Raw genomic sequence first — 14,585 nt, forward strand, 5'->3', positions numbered from 1 at the left:
AGTAAAAATTTAACCTTCAATGACCTCTTCCGCTTCTGATCCTCTTCTCACCTGACTTTACCTGGCAGGAAAGCTACAAAGCCTGCATCACTCAAGTAGGAATTAAAATTATGGTCCGAGTTAAATGATGTCTGTCCCCTGATTTCCACACTTAAAGAAGCCTGCCAGCTTCAGAAGAGTGTCTTTCTCACTTGCTCAGGAGAACAGGTTAAAACTGAGGATGGCAGGATGCAAGTGGATCATCAGTGAGTATTTCCCCCTGGTCAATTTTAGCTAAGTTTCAAACGGGCAAGAAGGGTTAAAAATCAACCCTCAAGTTTTTACCAGCAGTTTAATTAACAAGGCTTTAATTCACTTTAACAACCTGGTACATTTAATTATGTGCCATTAATAACAAATTTTCATAGATTCCTTTCTGGAAATACTCATAAATTCCAATCATGCTTAAAACAATAAGCACATATTTTATACATGGTGTTGGGAAGAAAAAGATGAGGAACTGTCTGTGATATCCACAGTCAAATGGTTAGGCAACAGTTTGACACTCTTGTACTTTGGAATGATACAACTGTGGAACTGTACCTGAGTAGTGGTCACAGCCTTCAGGGAGGGAAGGGAAAAAAGGGGAAAACTGAAGAAGGAAGAAAAGTCCTACAGCATTGTAAATAAGGCTTTTATATCAAAGTTATCTGAATCATCTACTGATTTTTAAAAATAGCTTATATAGCACTGTTCATGGCCACTGGACGTCACAAAGCGCTTTACAGTCAATTATGTACTTTTGGAGTTAGTCACTGTTGTAATGTAAGGAACACAGCAGTCAATGTGACAACAACCAAATAACCTGTTTTTGTGCTGGTTATTGAAGGATAGATATTACCACAGGGCATCAGAGATAAAAACAAAAAACTGCGGATGCTGGAAATCCAAAACAAAAACAGAATTACCTGGAAAAACTCAGCAGGTCTGGCAGCATCGGCGGAGAAGAAAAGAGTTGACATTTCGAGTCCTCATGACCCTTCAACAGAACTGGGTGAATCCAAGGAGAGGGGTGAAATATAAGCTGGTTTAAGGTGGGGGGGGGGTGCGGTGTGGTTGTAGGGACAAGCAAGTAGTGATAGGAGAAGATCATCAAGAGATGTCGAGATGTCACAGACAAAAGAACAAAAGGTGTTGAAGTTGGTGATATTATCTAAACGAATGTGCTAATTAAGAATGGATGGTACGGCACTCAAGGTACAGCTCTAGTCAGGGTGGGGGGGGGCACTAAAGATTTAAATAAATTATTGGAAAAAACAAAAGGAAGGGGGAAGAAACAGAAAGGGGGTGGGGATGGAGTTCAAGACCTAAAGTTGTTGAATTCAATATTCAGTCCGGAAGGCTGTAAAGTGCCTAGTCGGAAGATGAGGTGCTGTTCCTCCAGTTTGCGTTGGGCTTCACTGGTACAATGCAGCAAGCCAAGGACAGACATGTGGGCAGGAGAGCAGGGTGGAGTGTTAAAATGGCAAGCGACAGGGAGGTTTGGGTCATTCTTGCAGACAGACCGCAGGTGTTCTGCAAAGCGGTCGCCCAGTTTACGTTTGGTCTCTCCAATGTAGAGGAGCAACGAATGCAGTAGACTAAGTTGGGGGAAATGCAAGTGAAATGCTGCTTCACTTGAAAGCAGTGTTTGGGCCCTTGGACAGTGAGGAGAGAGGAAGTGAAGGGGCAGGTGTTACATCTTTTGCGTGGGCATGGGGAGGTGCCATAGGTGGGGGTTGAGGAGTAGGGGGTGATGGAGGAGTGGACCAGGGTGTCCCAGAGGAACGATCCCTACGGAATGCCGCCGAGGGGGTGAAGGGAAGATGTGTTTGGTGGTGGCATCATGCTGGAGTTGGCGGAAATGGCGGAGGATGATCCTTTGAATGCGGAGGCTGGTGGGGTGATAAGTGAGGACAAGGGGACCCTATCATGTTTCTGGGAGGGAGGCGAAGGTGTGAGGGCGGATGCGCGGGAGATGGGCCGGACACGGTTGAGGGCCCTGTCAACGACCGTGGGTGGAAAACCTTGGTTAAGGAAGAAGGAGGACATGTCAGAGGAACTGTTTTTGAAGGTAGCATCATCAGAACAGATGCAACGGAGGCGAAGGAACTGAGAGAATGGGATGGAGTCCTTACAGGAAGCGGGGTGTGAGGAGCTGTAGTCGAGGTAGCTGTGGGATTCGGTAGGCTTGTAATGGATATTGGTAGACAGTCTATCACCAGAGATTGAGACATAGAGGTCAAGGAAGGGAAGGGAAGGGAAGTGTCAGAGATGGACCACGTTAAAATGATGGAGGGGTGGAGATTGGAAGCAAAACAGGAGATAAACCCCTGTTTCTTCTTTGAAATAGTGCCTTGGAAACTTTTACATCCACCAGCGCAGGCAGATGGAACCTTTCAGATGAAAGACAGTCTCTGACAGTCAGCAAACATTTGGTGTGCTACCAACTGAGCCAGAGATGGTAGCATTTCATATGATTGTTTTTCAGACAACCAGGTGAATACTGCCAAGCTAAACATGTTCTGCTATTACATTTCATGTCTTTTTTCTTGGTAAAGAAATAGTTGCAAATACATACGTACCCACAAATATCAAGGAAGTGTTGACATCAAGGCAGCATTTGGCCAAGTGTGGCACCAAGGGGCCCTAGCAAAACTGGAGTCAATGGGAATCAGGGGGAAAACTCCCTACTGGCTGGGGTCATACCTAGCACAAAGGAAGATGGTTGTGGTTGTTGGAGGTCAATCATATCAGTTCCAGGACATTGTTGCAGGAGTTCCTCAGGGTAGTGTCTAGACCCAACCATCTTCAGCTGCTTCACTAATGACCTTCCTTCCATCATAAGGTCAGAAGTGGGGATGTTCACTGATAATTGCACAATGTTCAGCGCCAATCACAACTCCTCAGACACTGAAGCAGTCCGTGCCCACATGCAGTAAGACTTGGACAATAACCAGGCTTGGGTTGACAAGTGGCAAGTAACATTTGCGTCACACAAGTGCTAGGCAATGACCATCTCACAAATGAGAGAATCTTAACTTCACCTTTAATGGCATTATCATCGCTGAATCCCCCACTATCAATATCCTGAGGGGTTATCATTGACTAGAAACTGAACTGGACCAGCCATATAAATTCTGTGGCTACAAGAGCAGATCAGAGGCTGGGAATTCTGCAGCGAGTAACTCACCTCCTGACTCCCCAAAGCCTGTCCACCATTTACAAGGCACAAGTGTGATGGAATATTTTTCACTTGCTTAGATAAGTGCAACATTCAAGAAGCTTGACACTAAGCAGGACAAAGCAGCCCGCTTGATTAGCACTTCATCCACAAACATTCACTCCTTCCACACTGACGCACAATGGCAGCAGTGTGTACAAGATGCATTGCAGGAACTCACCAAGGTTCCCTAGGCTGCAACTTCCAAACTCATGACTGCTATCATCTAGAAGGACAAGGGCAGCAGATAAATGGGAACACCACCACCTGGAAGTTCCACTCCAAACTACTCATCATCCTGACTTGGAAATATATCGCCGTTCCTTCACTGTTGCTGGACTACACCACATGGACTCCAGCGGTTCATGAAGACAGCTCACCACCGCCTTCTCAAGGGCGATTAGGGATATGCAATAAATGCTGACGTAGCCAGCGATGCCCACATCCCATGAATGAATAAGAAAGAGATCCAATTGCTGGTAAGATCCACTGGCTGGGAATTCCATGCGAATTGTTCCTGTTGCAGCAGAGTAGAATCCCCATCAACCCACATTTGCCTACCAGCTGTTGTGAAATTGGTGGGGGGGTGTAGATAGGGTCATTTTAATGGTTATATCAGGCTGCTGTTGTCCAAGAGCTGCTCATCTCTATCCAGCCTTGTAAGTTAGAGCAACCAACAGCCACTCACCTTGAGGTGACACACAGGAAAGCATTGTTCCTCAAGACATGCGCTAATCATTTTCGTCCTCAATCTAGATAATACTGGAGGTCTTTCAAATAGTATACCGCAAATTTGAGCTTAAGTGAGTTAGTTGCCATTTTTTGGTCCTGATCCATAGATTCATGGAATTATGCCATGCCTAATGCACGAATTTCAGGGCTTATGTTTCAGAAATGAAGACCACCAATTACAACAACAGTTTATACATATGTAACACCTTTAACATAGTAAAATGCCCCAAAGTACTTCACAGGAGTGTTATCAAACAAAATCTGACATTGAACAACATAGAGATATTAGGACAGAAGACAAAAACTTGGTAAAAGAAGTTCCCAAATCCTTGCCTCTTTCTCTGTCTGTAATCTCCTCCAGCCCCATAACCTTTCAAGATATCTGTGGCTCCTTTAATTCTGGCCTTTTGCGCATTCCCAATTTTAACTGCTCAACCATTGGCCTTTAGTTGCCTAGGCCCCAAGGTCTGGGATTCCCTCTCTACAACTCTCTGTCTCGCTACCTTGCTTTCCTCCGTTAAGACACTTCTTAAACACTACCTCTTCATACAACCTTCTAGTTATCCAACCTTAATATCCCCTTATGTGGCTTGGGGTCATAGTTTATTTTATAATGCTCCTATGAAGCACCTTGGGTCATTTCATTATGTTAAAAGCACTATATAAACACTAGTTGCTGTTGTAAGTTTTAAGGAGAGTCTTGAAGGAGGAAAAAGGCGGAGAGGTTTAGGGAGGGAATTCCAGAGCTGTGGTAACTGAAGTCACTGCTGCCAATGATGGGACCATTAAAATCATGGGTGCTCAAGAGGCCAAAATTAGAAAAGTACAGAAAAATCAGGGGGTTATACAGTGGAGGTTTCAGAGACGGGTGGGGGAGGGAAAGATGGGGTAAAGACCATGGAGGAATTTGAAAACAAAAATGAAAATTTTAAAAATTGATGTGTTTAACTTGGAGCCAGTGTAGGTCAGAAAGCACAGGGATGATGGGTGAATGGGACTTGGTGTGAATTAGGATACTGCCAACAGAGTTTGGATGAGCTCACGTTTACAAAGCAAAGAATATGGGAAGTCAAACAGGAATGTGTTAGAATAGTCAAGTCTGGAGGTATCAAAAGCATGGATTATTGATTATAATTAATTCATTAAGGTCTCCTCACAAAATAATGAATAAGACCTCACGACTGTTGCACGTATGGCATGAAACGGAGAACTATTTAAAAAAAGCTACATGAACACAATTTCTTCTCCTAATTTTTAGTACTTACTTGATGAAAGTTGTATGTCAAAATAATCTCATAGAAATGTCGATTGTTTGGTAAAGTATCTCGTAGTCCTAAAGGCCTTGTTTTTGCACTTACTGGTCTGAAATTTGTAAAAAAAAACAAAGGTTTCATTAGGAAAAATGAGGTATTAATCATTAAATACAGGAAAGGAAAACAAATGGTTTTATATCCAGAATCTCTGTGGAAATGCAATTGTTCTCCCTTCAGCAAATATTTTATTAATTGGGAAGGCAGTTTGATCCTCTATTTTTCAATGCATTTTAGATAAAAAAAAACAGATTAACAGAACTCATTATTTCACAAAACCAATAAAGTTAAGTACAAAAGATAAAAGCAAAAAACTGCAGATGCTGGAAATCCAAAACAAAAATACTTGGAAAAACTCAGGAGGTCTGACAGCATCTGCGGAGAAGAATACAGTTAACATTTCGAGTCCGTATGACTCTGTTGAAGAGTCATATGGACTCGAAAGTTAAGTACAAATCTGATTCAGTAAAGGATTACCATTTAATTCATATTGAAATAAGAACACAAGATAACAAACAGGAGCAGGAATAGGCCATTCAGCTCTTTGAGCCTGCTCCACCATTCAATGAGATCACTGCTAGTCTTCTACTTCAACACCATTGTCCTGCACTATGCCCATATCTCTTGACGCTTTTAATATGTAGAAATCTATCAATCACAGTCTTAAACATACTCAAGAACTGCTGGAGATTTTCTGCTTCAAGTTTGAAACTTGCTACATCTTTAGAAACCTGTATTGAAGGTGAGTTCATTATTATCCAGCTCCAGGTTCATCTTTGTAGACCAACTTGATTTGAGCTTTCTACTTCACATCTGATCAGTTGGCAAGACTGATCTATTCCACTCTAGAACATTGCCTGATTACACTTTACTTTTGCCTATTTGCTGTTTAATCCTCATCTGTGCTTTCACGTTCCTAAATGTCCTGCTTGCTAACTTTGTCAAGATGGCTCATCACAAGCTCCTGCAAAATTCACACACACCAAATCAACCAGCATCTTGCCCATTTCTAATAGTTCATTGTGCCCCTCAAGTCAACTTCAAAATCCTCCTTCTCACTTTCAAATTCCTCCATGACATTGCTTCACACAATATACAAAGACTCATTTTTTAAGCAGCTTGGCTCTGTCATCCTGAGACTTTTCTGGAAGATGGTGTAATATTCTATCCAAATTTTTTAATGCCTCCATATTGGCTAATTTCATTACTGGGGGGTCCGATTTGAGAACTTTCAATCTCGGACTCAGCGTCTGAATCCTCAAGTTCACCATTTTCCTTCTTCACTACTTGGAGTATGCTCACTGGTTGACCAGCCTCCCTGTCATAGTATCATTTCAGCATGTTTATATGACACACGCGTTGATGCTTCCTCATATCTGGGGTACTAATTACATAGTTTACCTCATTTGGTTTCTTTTAGGTCCACTAAAGCTAGCCTTCATCTGGCAAAGGTAACAGAACTAGTACTTTATCCCCTGGTTTAAAAGTTTGAGTTTCAGCTGTCTTGTTTACTCGGATTTTCATTAATTCTTGGGAAACATTAATTTGTTCCTGAGCTACTGTGCAAGCTTCTGACAGTCTTTCTCAAAATTTGTACATGTAGCCTAAGAGAGTAATTTCTTCTTTTTTGGGCTATAATTTTCTCTTTAATGAATTTAAGCAGTCTCTTGACTTCATGTCCATAGACTAACTCAAAAGAACTGTACCCATTTGACTTATTAGGTGTGTCTCTAATGGGAAATGATAAAAATGAAATTCTCTTCTCCTTGGGATATTCAAGACAATAAGCTCTAATCATTATTTTTAAGGTTTGATGGCATATTTCCGATGTCCCTTGAGACTGTGGGTGGTATGCAGATGATTTAATCTGCTTTACCCCAAAACTATGCATTGCCTCCTGGAATATTTGTGACATAAAACTTGATCCCTGATCAGACTGAACTTCTCTGGTAACCAATACCTGGTGAAAAACTGAATTAACCCTTTGGTTCCCTCATTTACAGTAACTTTTCTTAGGGGGATTGGCTCTGGGAATTGGTTAGACAAATCTATAATAGTTAAAAGATATTGATGCCCTGTTTTGGTTCTGAGTAGGGGTCCTACACAATCCATTGGAGCCCTACTCAATGGTTCATCAAAAGCGGGTACTGGAATCAATGGAGCTGGTTTAATCTACGACTGGCGCTTCTGAAACCAGTTGGCATGTGTGACATGTCTTGTTGAATTCAACATCTCAATGCAATCCTGGCTAATAAAAGTGCTTCATTATTTCCTAAATGACTTGCTTAAATGACCTGCCAATGGAATCTCATGGGCAATGCTTAAAATTTTCCTGCAGTAACCAGGAAGGACAACAATTTGATGGACTATTGTCCATTCTTCATCCGCTGGTCTCTAAGGATGTCTTTGATTCTTCACCAATATGTCAATTTTTAGGTAATAACATTCAGGGACCCTTTCTGTTTTTTCTTCAGAAGATGCCAGCTGAGACAATACCCACAAACTACAGTCTGCCTGCTTGGCTTCAACCAAGGCAGTTTGGCTAAATAAATCAGCCTTGTTATTTTCAGGATCTTTAACCTCATTCAACACCACCTCCCCCCACCCCCCCAAAAAAAAAGCCCTATCTAACTGGACACCTGAATTTTCCTCCCTCCCAACTGATTCTACTTCATCTTGTCTAAACTTATGAGCTTGGACTCTAGGTACCACACAATCTTTCACCTCAACTGGGTCTCTCTTGAAGCTCTTGGAGTTGCTAGTGCTTTCAAACCTGCCAAATCTTTACTCAGTAGAAAATCTACCCTTCAATAGGACAACTCGGAACAATTCCTACAGTAACAACTCTGTTTAATAAGTTGCTTTGTACATTAACTCAATACAAGGGAATAAGTTCATAAATCCCATGAATACCCTCCTCAATACTTTTTCTTTCATCAAATCTTCTAGAAATGTACAATCATATACATCAGCTTAGGGGACTATAATTTCACTGTCTCTCATTTTCTATGAATTGCTTCCTAGCGGTGGATCATTTACTTAAAGACTTTAACGAATAATAATATTATACTTGGAGGGAAAATTATTTTCCAGGGAGGTGATTTTCTGCAGCTCCTACCAGCTATTCCTGGAACATCAAGAGATATATTGTAGGAAGTTGTATTAACAAAAGCAATATATGCCACAACTGAGGAATTTCAAGCTTAAAGAAAACATGAGATTAACACCCAACAAAAAATTGCAGATTGGCTTCTTAAACTAGGGGGTGAAAAATTGGGAGATTTAATTGAAATTCCATAGAAATGGTTTTCCAAGGAGTCAAATTTTGTTGGTTTCCCATTTGGTGAAAGCATTCTGCTTATATTTGGAAGTTATTCTTTGTGCTAAAAATGAAAGTTCGCTAGATTTGAATAAAAAAGTTTTAGAGAAGTTGTCACGTGAATTTAAAAAAAATGCATCAGTGTCAACTTTATAGATTATGATAATAACAGTCTGTATGCTCTAGGGTGCCTACAGTCTAACTCTAACAGGCATGCCATTGGATAAGTTTAGACTCAAAGAAGAGGCACTGGTAATGTTGCTATGAATCTTGAATCCCAAACAAAGACTTTGTAATGGAAGAAGATTGGTAGTTAGGAAGCTGGTTTCTTCAATGATACATGCTGCAATTATAACAGGCAGAATTCAAGGAAATAAAGTGCTTATTCCTCAAATAACAGTAAACCTGTCTTTCCAACCCAATAGAAAATAGATCCCAATTAGACTTTCAATTTCAATGATGATAAACAAGTCACAGGGTCTGACTTCTGACGAAATTTGTATTTATATTCCTAGATCTGTCTTTAGATATGGACAGTTTTATGTAGCTTTTTCCAGAGTGAGAAGTGTTAATTCTGTTAAAAGTCTTTGGTAAAAGAATAACTAGAAATTTTGTACATTGGAATAAAGATACTAATTTGACCACAAATGTCTTGCCACTCTCTGCCAGTTTTAATTATTACTTATATTCTCTGACTTGGAATTTAAATCTATGACAAACTTGTTGAAGTAACTCAAGTGGCAATTATACTCCATAGTTTTCCATGTTCTTGGAAGAACAATTAAAGGGACGATCTCCAGGAATACTTTGAAATCCTTGCAGTGACATCTTGCTTCCATTGCCAGCCTTATCCAGCTGTGCATGAAGTAAAACTAATAACAGACAGCATTCTCGTGAAGAATGTAACAGAAGCTGAAAACTTAAGGCCAAAAAGAGAATAATTATTATCCAACAGGACCACATACAGATCTGAACTAAAGCTGTTGTTTACCTCAAAGATTGAATCCAGCTCTTGAGACTTAGGCAGGGAGCAATATCTTCATGCTTCAATGTAGATCTTACATCAAAACGAGTAATTCCATCTGATGCATGCTAAATTGAACAAATATTAAAAACATAGGATCTGCTGAAATAACAAGTTTTGACCACGTGAAGCAAATCACTCTAGGCCATACACTATCAGAATTAGCTTACTCAAATGAAATGTTTGTGTATTAAATGTAACAAAAGCATGCCCTTGGTGTTTGAAAGATCTATTTACTGAATTTTGAGACACCATAAATGCTATAAGCAAACAACAAATGAACTAGCACTAACCAGCACCTCAAGTGACCCAAAGTATTTCACAGTGAAGTCATGAACTTTGATAGGAAGAATAAGGAGAGCCATTACAAACAAAATGGTGCAATTTTAAAGGGGTGCAGCAACAGGGGGAGCTGGCACTGTACGTACAACAATCTTGGAAGGTGGTGGAACAAGTTGAGAAGGCTGTTAAAAAAAACATATAAGATCCTTGATTTTATAAACCAAGGCAGTGCTCAAGTGCTAGGAAGTTATGCTAAAGCTTTATAAATCACTGGCTAGGCCTCAACTGGAGGCATCATACTTCAGGAAGGATGTCAAGGCCTTATTGAGAATGCAGAGTAGATTTTACTGAACTGATGGCAGGGATGCTGGACTTGTTACTTGGAGAGACTACAAACTCTGGAATGGTTCTCCTCAGAACAAAGTAGGTTAAAGGGAGACTGAATGAAGTTTTTTTAACAACGTTGTGAAAGTTTCTCCTTATTTACTTTATCAAAACCTATTTTCAATGGCAGATGGTTCAGTAACCAGAGGACACATATTTAAGGAATTGCAAAATAATGAGCGGTAAAGTAAGGACAAATAGTTTTATTCTGAAAGCTGGTATGTTCTGGAATGCATTGCCTGAAAGAATGGTCAAAGCAAATTCAATAGTAATGTTCAAAAGGGAATTGGTAAATAACTGAAGGAGAAATTTGTGCAGGGCACAGGGTGTGACTACTTGGATAGTCCTTTCAAAAAACCAGCACTGGCATAGTGGGTCGGATTGTCTCCTTCTGCACTGTACCATTCTATAATTCTGTTACGTTAAGAGAACTTCATACGCACAGGCAAATGTTTCCAGGTAGTTTGAAAGTACAATAAATAACTGATATTCTTGATTTCAGATGGGGTTTGAAAATTTTGTTTACAAACAAACAATTAAAATCTATGTCACATAACCTGCTTCTGCAACTGATCTCAACTACATACAACATTAACAACATTCCTTCTCCAGAGATACAATGCTCCAAATAAAATCTAAAGTATTTGTCTTCTTAATACCAAAACATAAAGTTAGAACTTACAATGTGTAGCTGGGAGGGTGTGCAAAGGAGGCCATGGAAGGAAATTGTGTAGTTGATATTGACATCACCAAGACTGGCCCACCAGCGGGCAATGCAAAACTCTACAGTTTTGCCATACTAGAAACAGTAAAATAAAACAGGTACATTAATTTTAAAAGCTAAATTCTAACAGTTTAGATGCCAAAAGTCATAAAGCTTTTACTGTATTGTCGAATTTGTGCTCACCAAAACCTGAAATGCCTCACAACATGATCCTTTCTCCGAAAGTGATGTGAATTTATAAAACTCATTAGTACGATAAGCCTTTTGTTTTTCAAGTTGAACTGCATGGAGGACAAACTTTGAGGAAACGTCAGATGAAAGTGAAGACATGGTGACCTCTGAATAGAAGAAACCGAAGTATTAAAACAAACAGCAATGGACACAAGCACTTCTCCCTTTAATGAAATGGCTGGAAGATAGCCGTGCATTCTTATAGCAGCAAAGACGACTCCTCTGATATGAAAGCACGTATCACATATCTTTTGCTGGAGAAGGTGGGAGGGAAAGCCTAAAGAGAGGAAGAGCAAGGTTTGCTTGCTGGAAAAGCAGCAATACCCATCCTGGGCCAAGATGAACTTTACGAAAATAAATTTACCTGGGCCTCTTCTAGCCTAATGTCAAATAAAGTCATATGGCAGTGCCAGTGAAAATATTGGGCCACAACCTTTCCATCTGGATTAGTCTCCCACCTGCATGGGGAGGGTGGCCCCTCTGCATTGCTGAAATCCCACATGCAAAATGTGTGGAGCAGGCTGGGCTAAAAGGTTAATCTTACAATTATTCATTAATTGCAATATTCCTTCCACTAGGTGCATTAGTGAGAACACTGCTCTATCACTCATGATGGGAAACCATTTTGCCAGATTTGAAGTGATAGATTTTTGTTTATCCTTTCACATGGGTGTCACTGGCTAAGCCAGCTTTGCTTTTGCCCATTCCTAATTGCCCTTGGAAAGGTGGTGGTGAGCTGCCTTCTTGAACCACTGTAGTCCATGTGGTGTAGGTACACTCACAGTGCTGTTAGGGAGGCAGTTCAAGGATTTTGACTCAGGATTGGTTTTCAGACAAAATAAGAAATTTACCGGAACACAGAGGCCCGAACAATCCCCATCCACCACCACTCTCCTCTGACTGGCTGAACTTCTCTCACTGAGCAATTTCTCCTTAAACTTAAAGGTGTGGCTATGGGTACCTGCATGGGCCCCAGTTATGTCTGTCTCTTTATGGGAACATTCCTTGTTCCAGCCCTACTCAGGCCCCCTCCCACAACTCTTTCTCCGGTACATCGATGACTGTTTTGGTGCTGCTTCATGCTCTCGTCTGGACCTGGAAAAATTTATCAATTTTGCTTCCAATTTCCACCCTTCCATCACCTTCACATGGTCCATCTCCGACACTTCCCTTTCATTCCTTTACCTCTCTGTCTCAATTTCTGGTGATAGACTGTGCACCAATATTCATTACAAGCCCACGGGGGCCCACAGCTACCTCAACTACAGCTCCTCACACCCTGCTTCCTGTAAGGATTCCATCCCATTCTCAGTTCCTTCGCCTCTGTCCCATCTGTTCTGATGATGCCATGTTCCAAAATGACGCTTCTGACATGTCTTCCTTCTTCCATTACCAAGGTTTCCCACTCACTGTGGTTGACAGCGCCCTCAACCGTGTCCAATCCACCTCCCGTGCCTCTGCCCTCACCCCTTCCTCTCCCTCCCAGTGCTATGAGGGGGACCCTCTTGTCCTCACTTATCACCCCATCAGCCTCTGCATTCAAAGGATCATCCTCTGCCATTTCTGCCAATGCCAGCATGATGCCACCAAACAGATCTTCACCTCACCCCCCCCATCAGAATTCCGTCGGGACCATTCCCTCTGGGACACCCTGGTCCACTCCTTCATCACCCCCAACACCTCATTCCCCACTCACGGCACCTTCCCATTCAATCGCAGAAGGTGCAACACCTGCCCCTTTACCTCTTCCCTCCTCACTGTCCAAGGGCCCAAACACTCCTTTCAGGTGAAGCAGCGCTTCACTTGCACCTCCTTCAATTTGGTCTACTGCATTTGCTGCTCTCAATGTGGTCACCTCTATACTGGAGAGACCAAACGCAGGCTGGGTGACCGTTTTGCGGAACACCTCTGGTCTGTCCACAAGCATGACCCAAACCTTCTTGTTGGTTGCCATTTTAACACACCATCCTGCTCTCATGTCCACATGTCCATCCTTGACCTGCTGCAATGTTCCAGTGAAGCTCAATGCAAACTGGAGGAACAGCACCTCATCTTCTGATGAGGCACTTTACAACATTCCGGACTTAACATTGAGTTCAACAACTTCAGACCATGAACTCTCTCCTCTATCCTCACCCCTTTTTTATCCCCTTTTTCAATATGCATTTTCATTTTAAAAATTTTTTACCAACTTATTTTTATTTATTTTCATTTTTACTCATCGTTTTATCCCCTTTTTATCCTACTTTCAATCTTTCTCCCCACCATCATCCCCTACCCCAACAAGGGCCGTCTGTCACCTGTTCGTGTTGTTCTTTTCAGAGTACTTACCCTTCTCCTGCTATTATCATAGTCTGCTTTCAGAACTTAATGGCACTATCAGCACCTCCTTTAGCCCTTACCACTACCATTAACACCCACTATGTCCTTTTGTTCAATCTCTCCTTTGCCCCCACCTATCGCTGGCCTTCTATCCAGCTTCACCTGCTTCACCCCCCCTTAAACAGTATAATTTTCATTACATTTATAATTCTCTTTAGCTCCGAAGAGTCATATGGATTTGAAATGTTAGCTCTGTTTTTCTCTCCACAGTATGTTAGACTGCTGAGTTTTTCCAGCATTTTCTGTTTTTGTTTCAGATTTCCAGCACTGCAGCATTTTGCCTTTATCCAAGAAATGTACCCTATTTCAAACTGTAAAGTTTAAAAGATAAAATAAAAATCTAAAATAAAAAAATTGTTAAAAATAAATATTTTATTTTTTCTACATAAAACAAAGCTCTTACCAGCCCAGGTAGCACCCCAAGGTACTTCAATAAAGTGTCGTCTAATTTGGCCAGGCTTAAACTGAACATCACTGTATGCAAGATCATAACTAGAGGTTTCATGTAACCTGTAACCAAAAAATTATATTAATTACATGGCGATTCATAGAGTGAATCAGAATCTGATTCATAGAATCTAAAATGTATTCATTTTTTATACCTATTCTGGGTGTTGTCAGCAGGATTATAGCTGGACTGAAAGAATTTGAACAGGATGTTCTGAAAGAAGGGGAGCTTCAGCTGGAGAGAACGAATGGGACAAGAGTGAACTTCCTGAGGAGGGGGTGATAACGGCAGTTCTGAAAGAAGAAAGGAGGGTGCCAAAACAAAGAAAGCCATTAATAGAGCCAAATAAGCATGGGGTGGGGTGGGTGAGTGTAGGCAGGAGTGCCAACTGAGTGTTCAGAAATTGAATGAGGAGTGAATCAAGAGAACAGGAGATGAATCTCACATAGCAGATAAGCTTAAGAGAGAATGGGAAGATCAGAGAGAAACTGAAAAACTATCATTGGTT

General features: G+C 41.1%; 1 protein-coding gene across 4 annotated transcripts in view; it reads right to left on the reverse strand.

Annotated features, from left to right (window-relative positions):
* Positions 1 to 14,585, reverse strand: part of tpp2 (tripeptidyl peptidase 2) — a 171,732-nt gene that overhangs the window by 63,152 nt on the left and 93,995 nt on the right. For all 4 annotated transcript variants that reach the window (XM_041198821.1, XM_041198820.1, XM_041198822.1 and 1 more), the window contains 5 exons: positions 14,033 to 14,139; positions 11,200 to 11,354; positions 10,975 to 11,091; positions 9,594 to 9,694; positions 5,239 to 5,335 (listed from right to left, as the gene is read on the reverse strand). In XM_041198821.1, the coding sequence (XP_041054755.1) occupies positions 5,239 to 5,335; positions 9,594 to 9,694; positions 10,975 to 11,091; positions 11,200 to 11,354; positions 14,033 to 14,139 (577 nt within the window). The remainder of the gene's footprint in view (positions 1 to 5,238; positions 5,336 to 9,593; positions 9,695 to 10,974; positions 11,092 to 11,199; positions 11,355 to 14,032; positions 14,140 to 14,585) is intronic.

This window comes from Carcharodon carcharias, chromosome 11, assembly GCF_017639515.1.
Source record: "Carcharodon carcharias isolate sCarCar2 chromosome 11, sCarCar2.pri, whole genome shotgun sequence".
NCBI lineage: Eukaryota > Metazoa > Chordata > Chondrichthyes > Lamniformes > Lamnidae > Carcharodon > Carcharodon carcharias.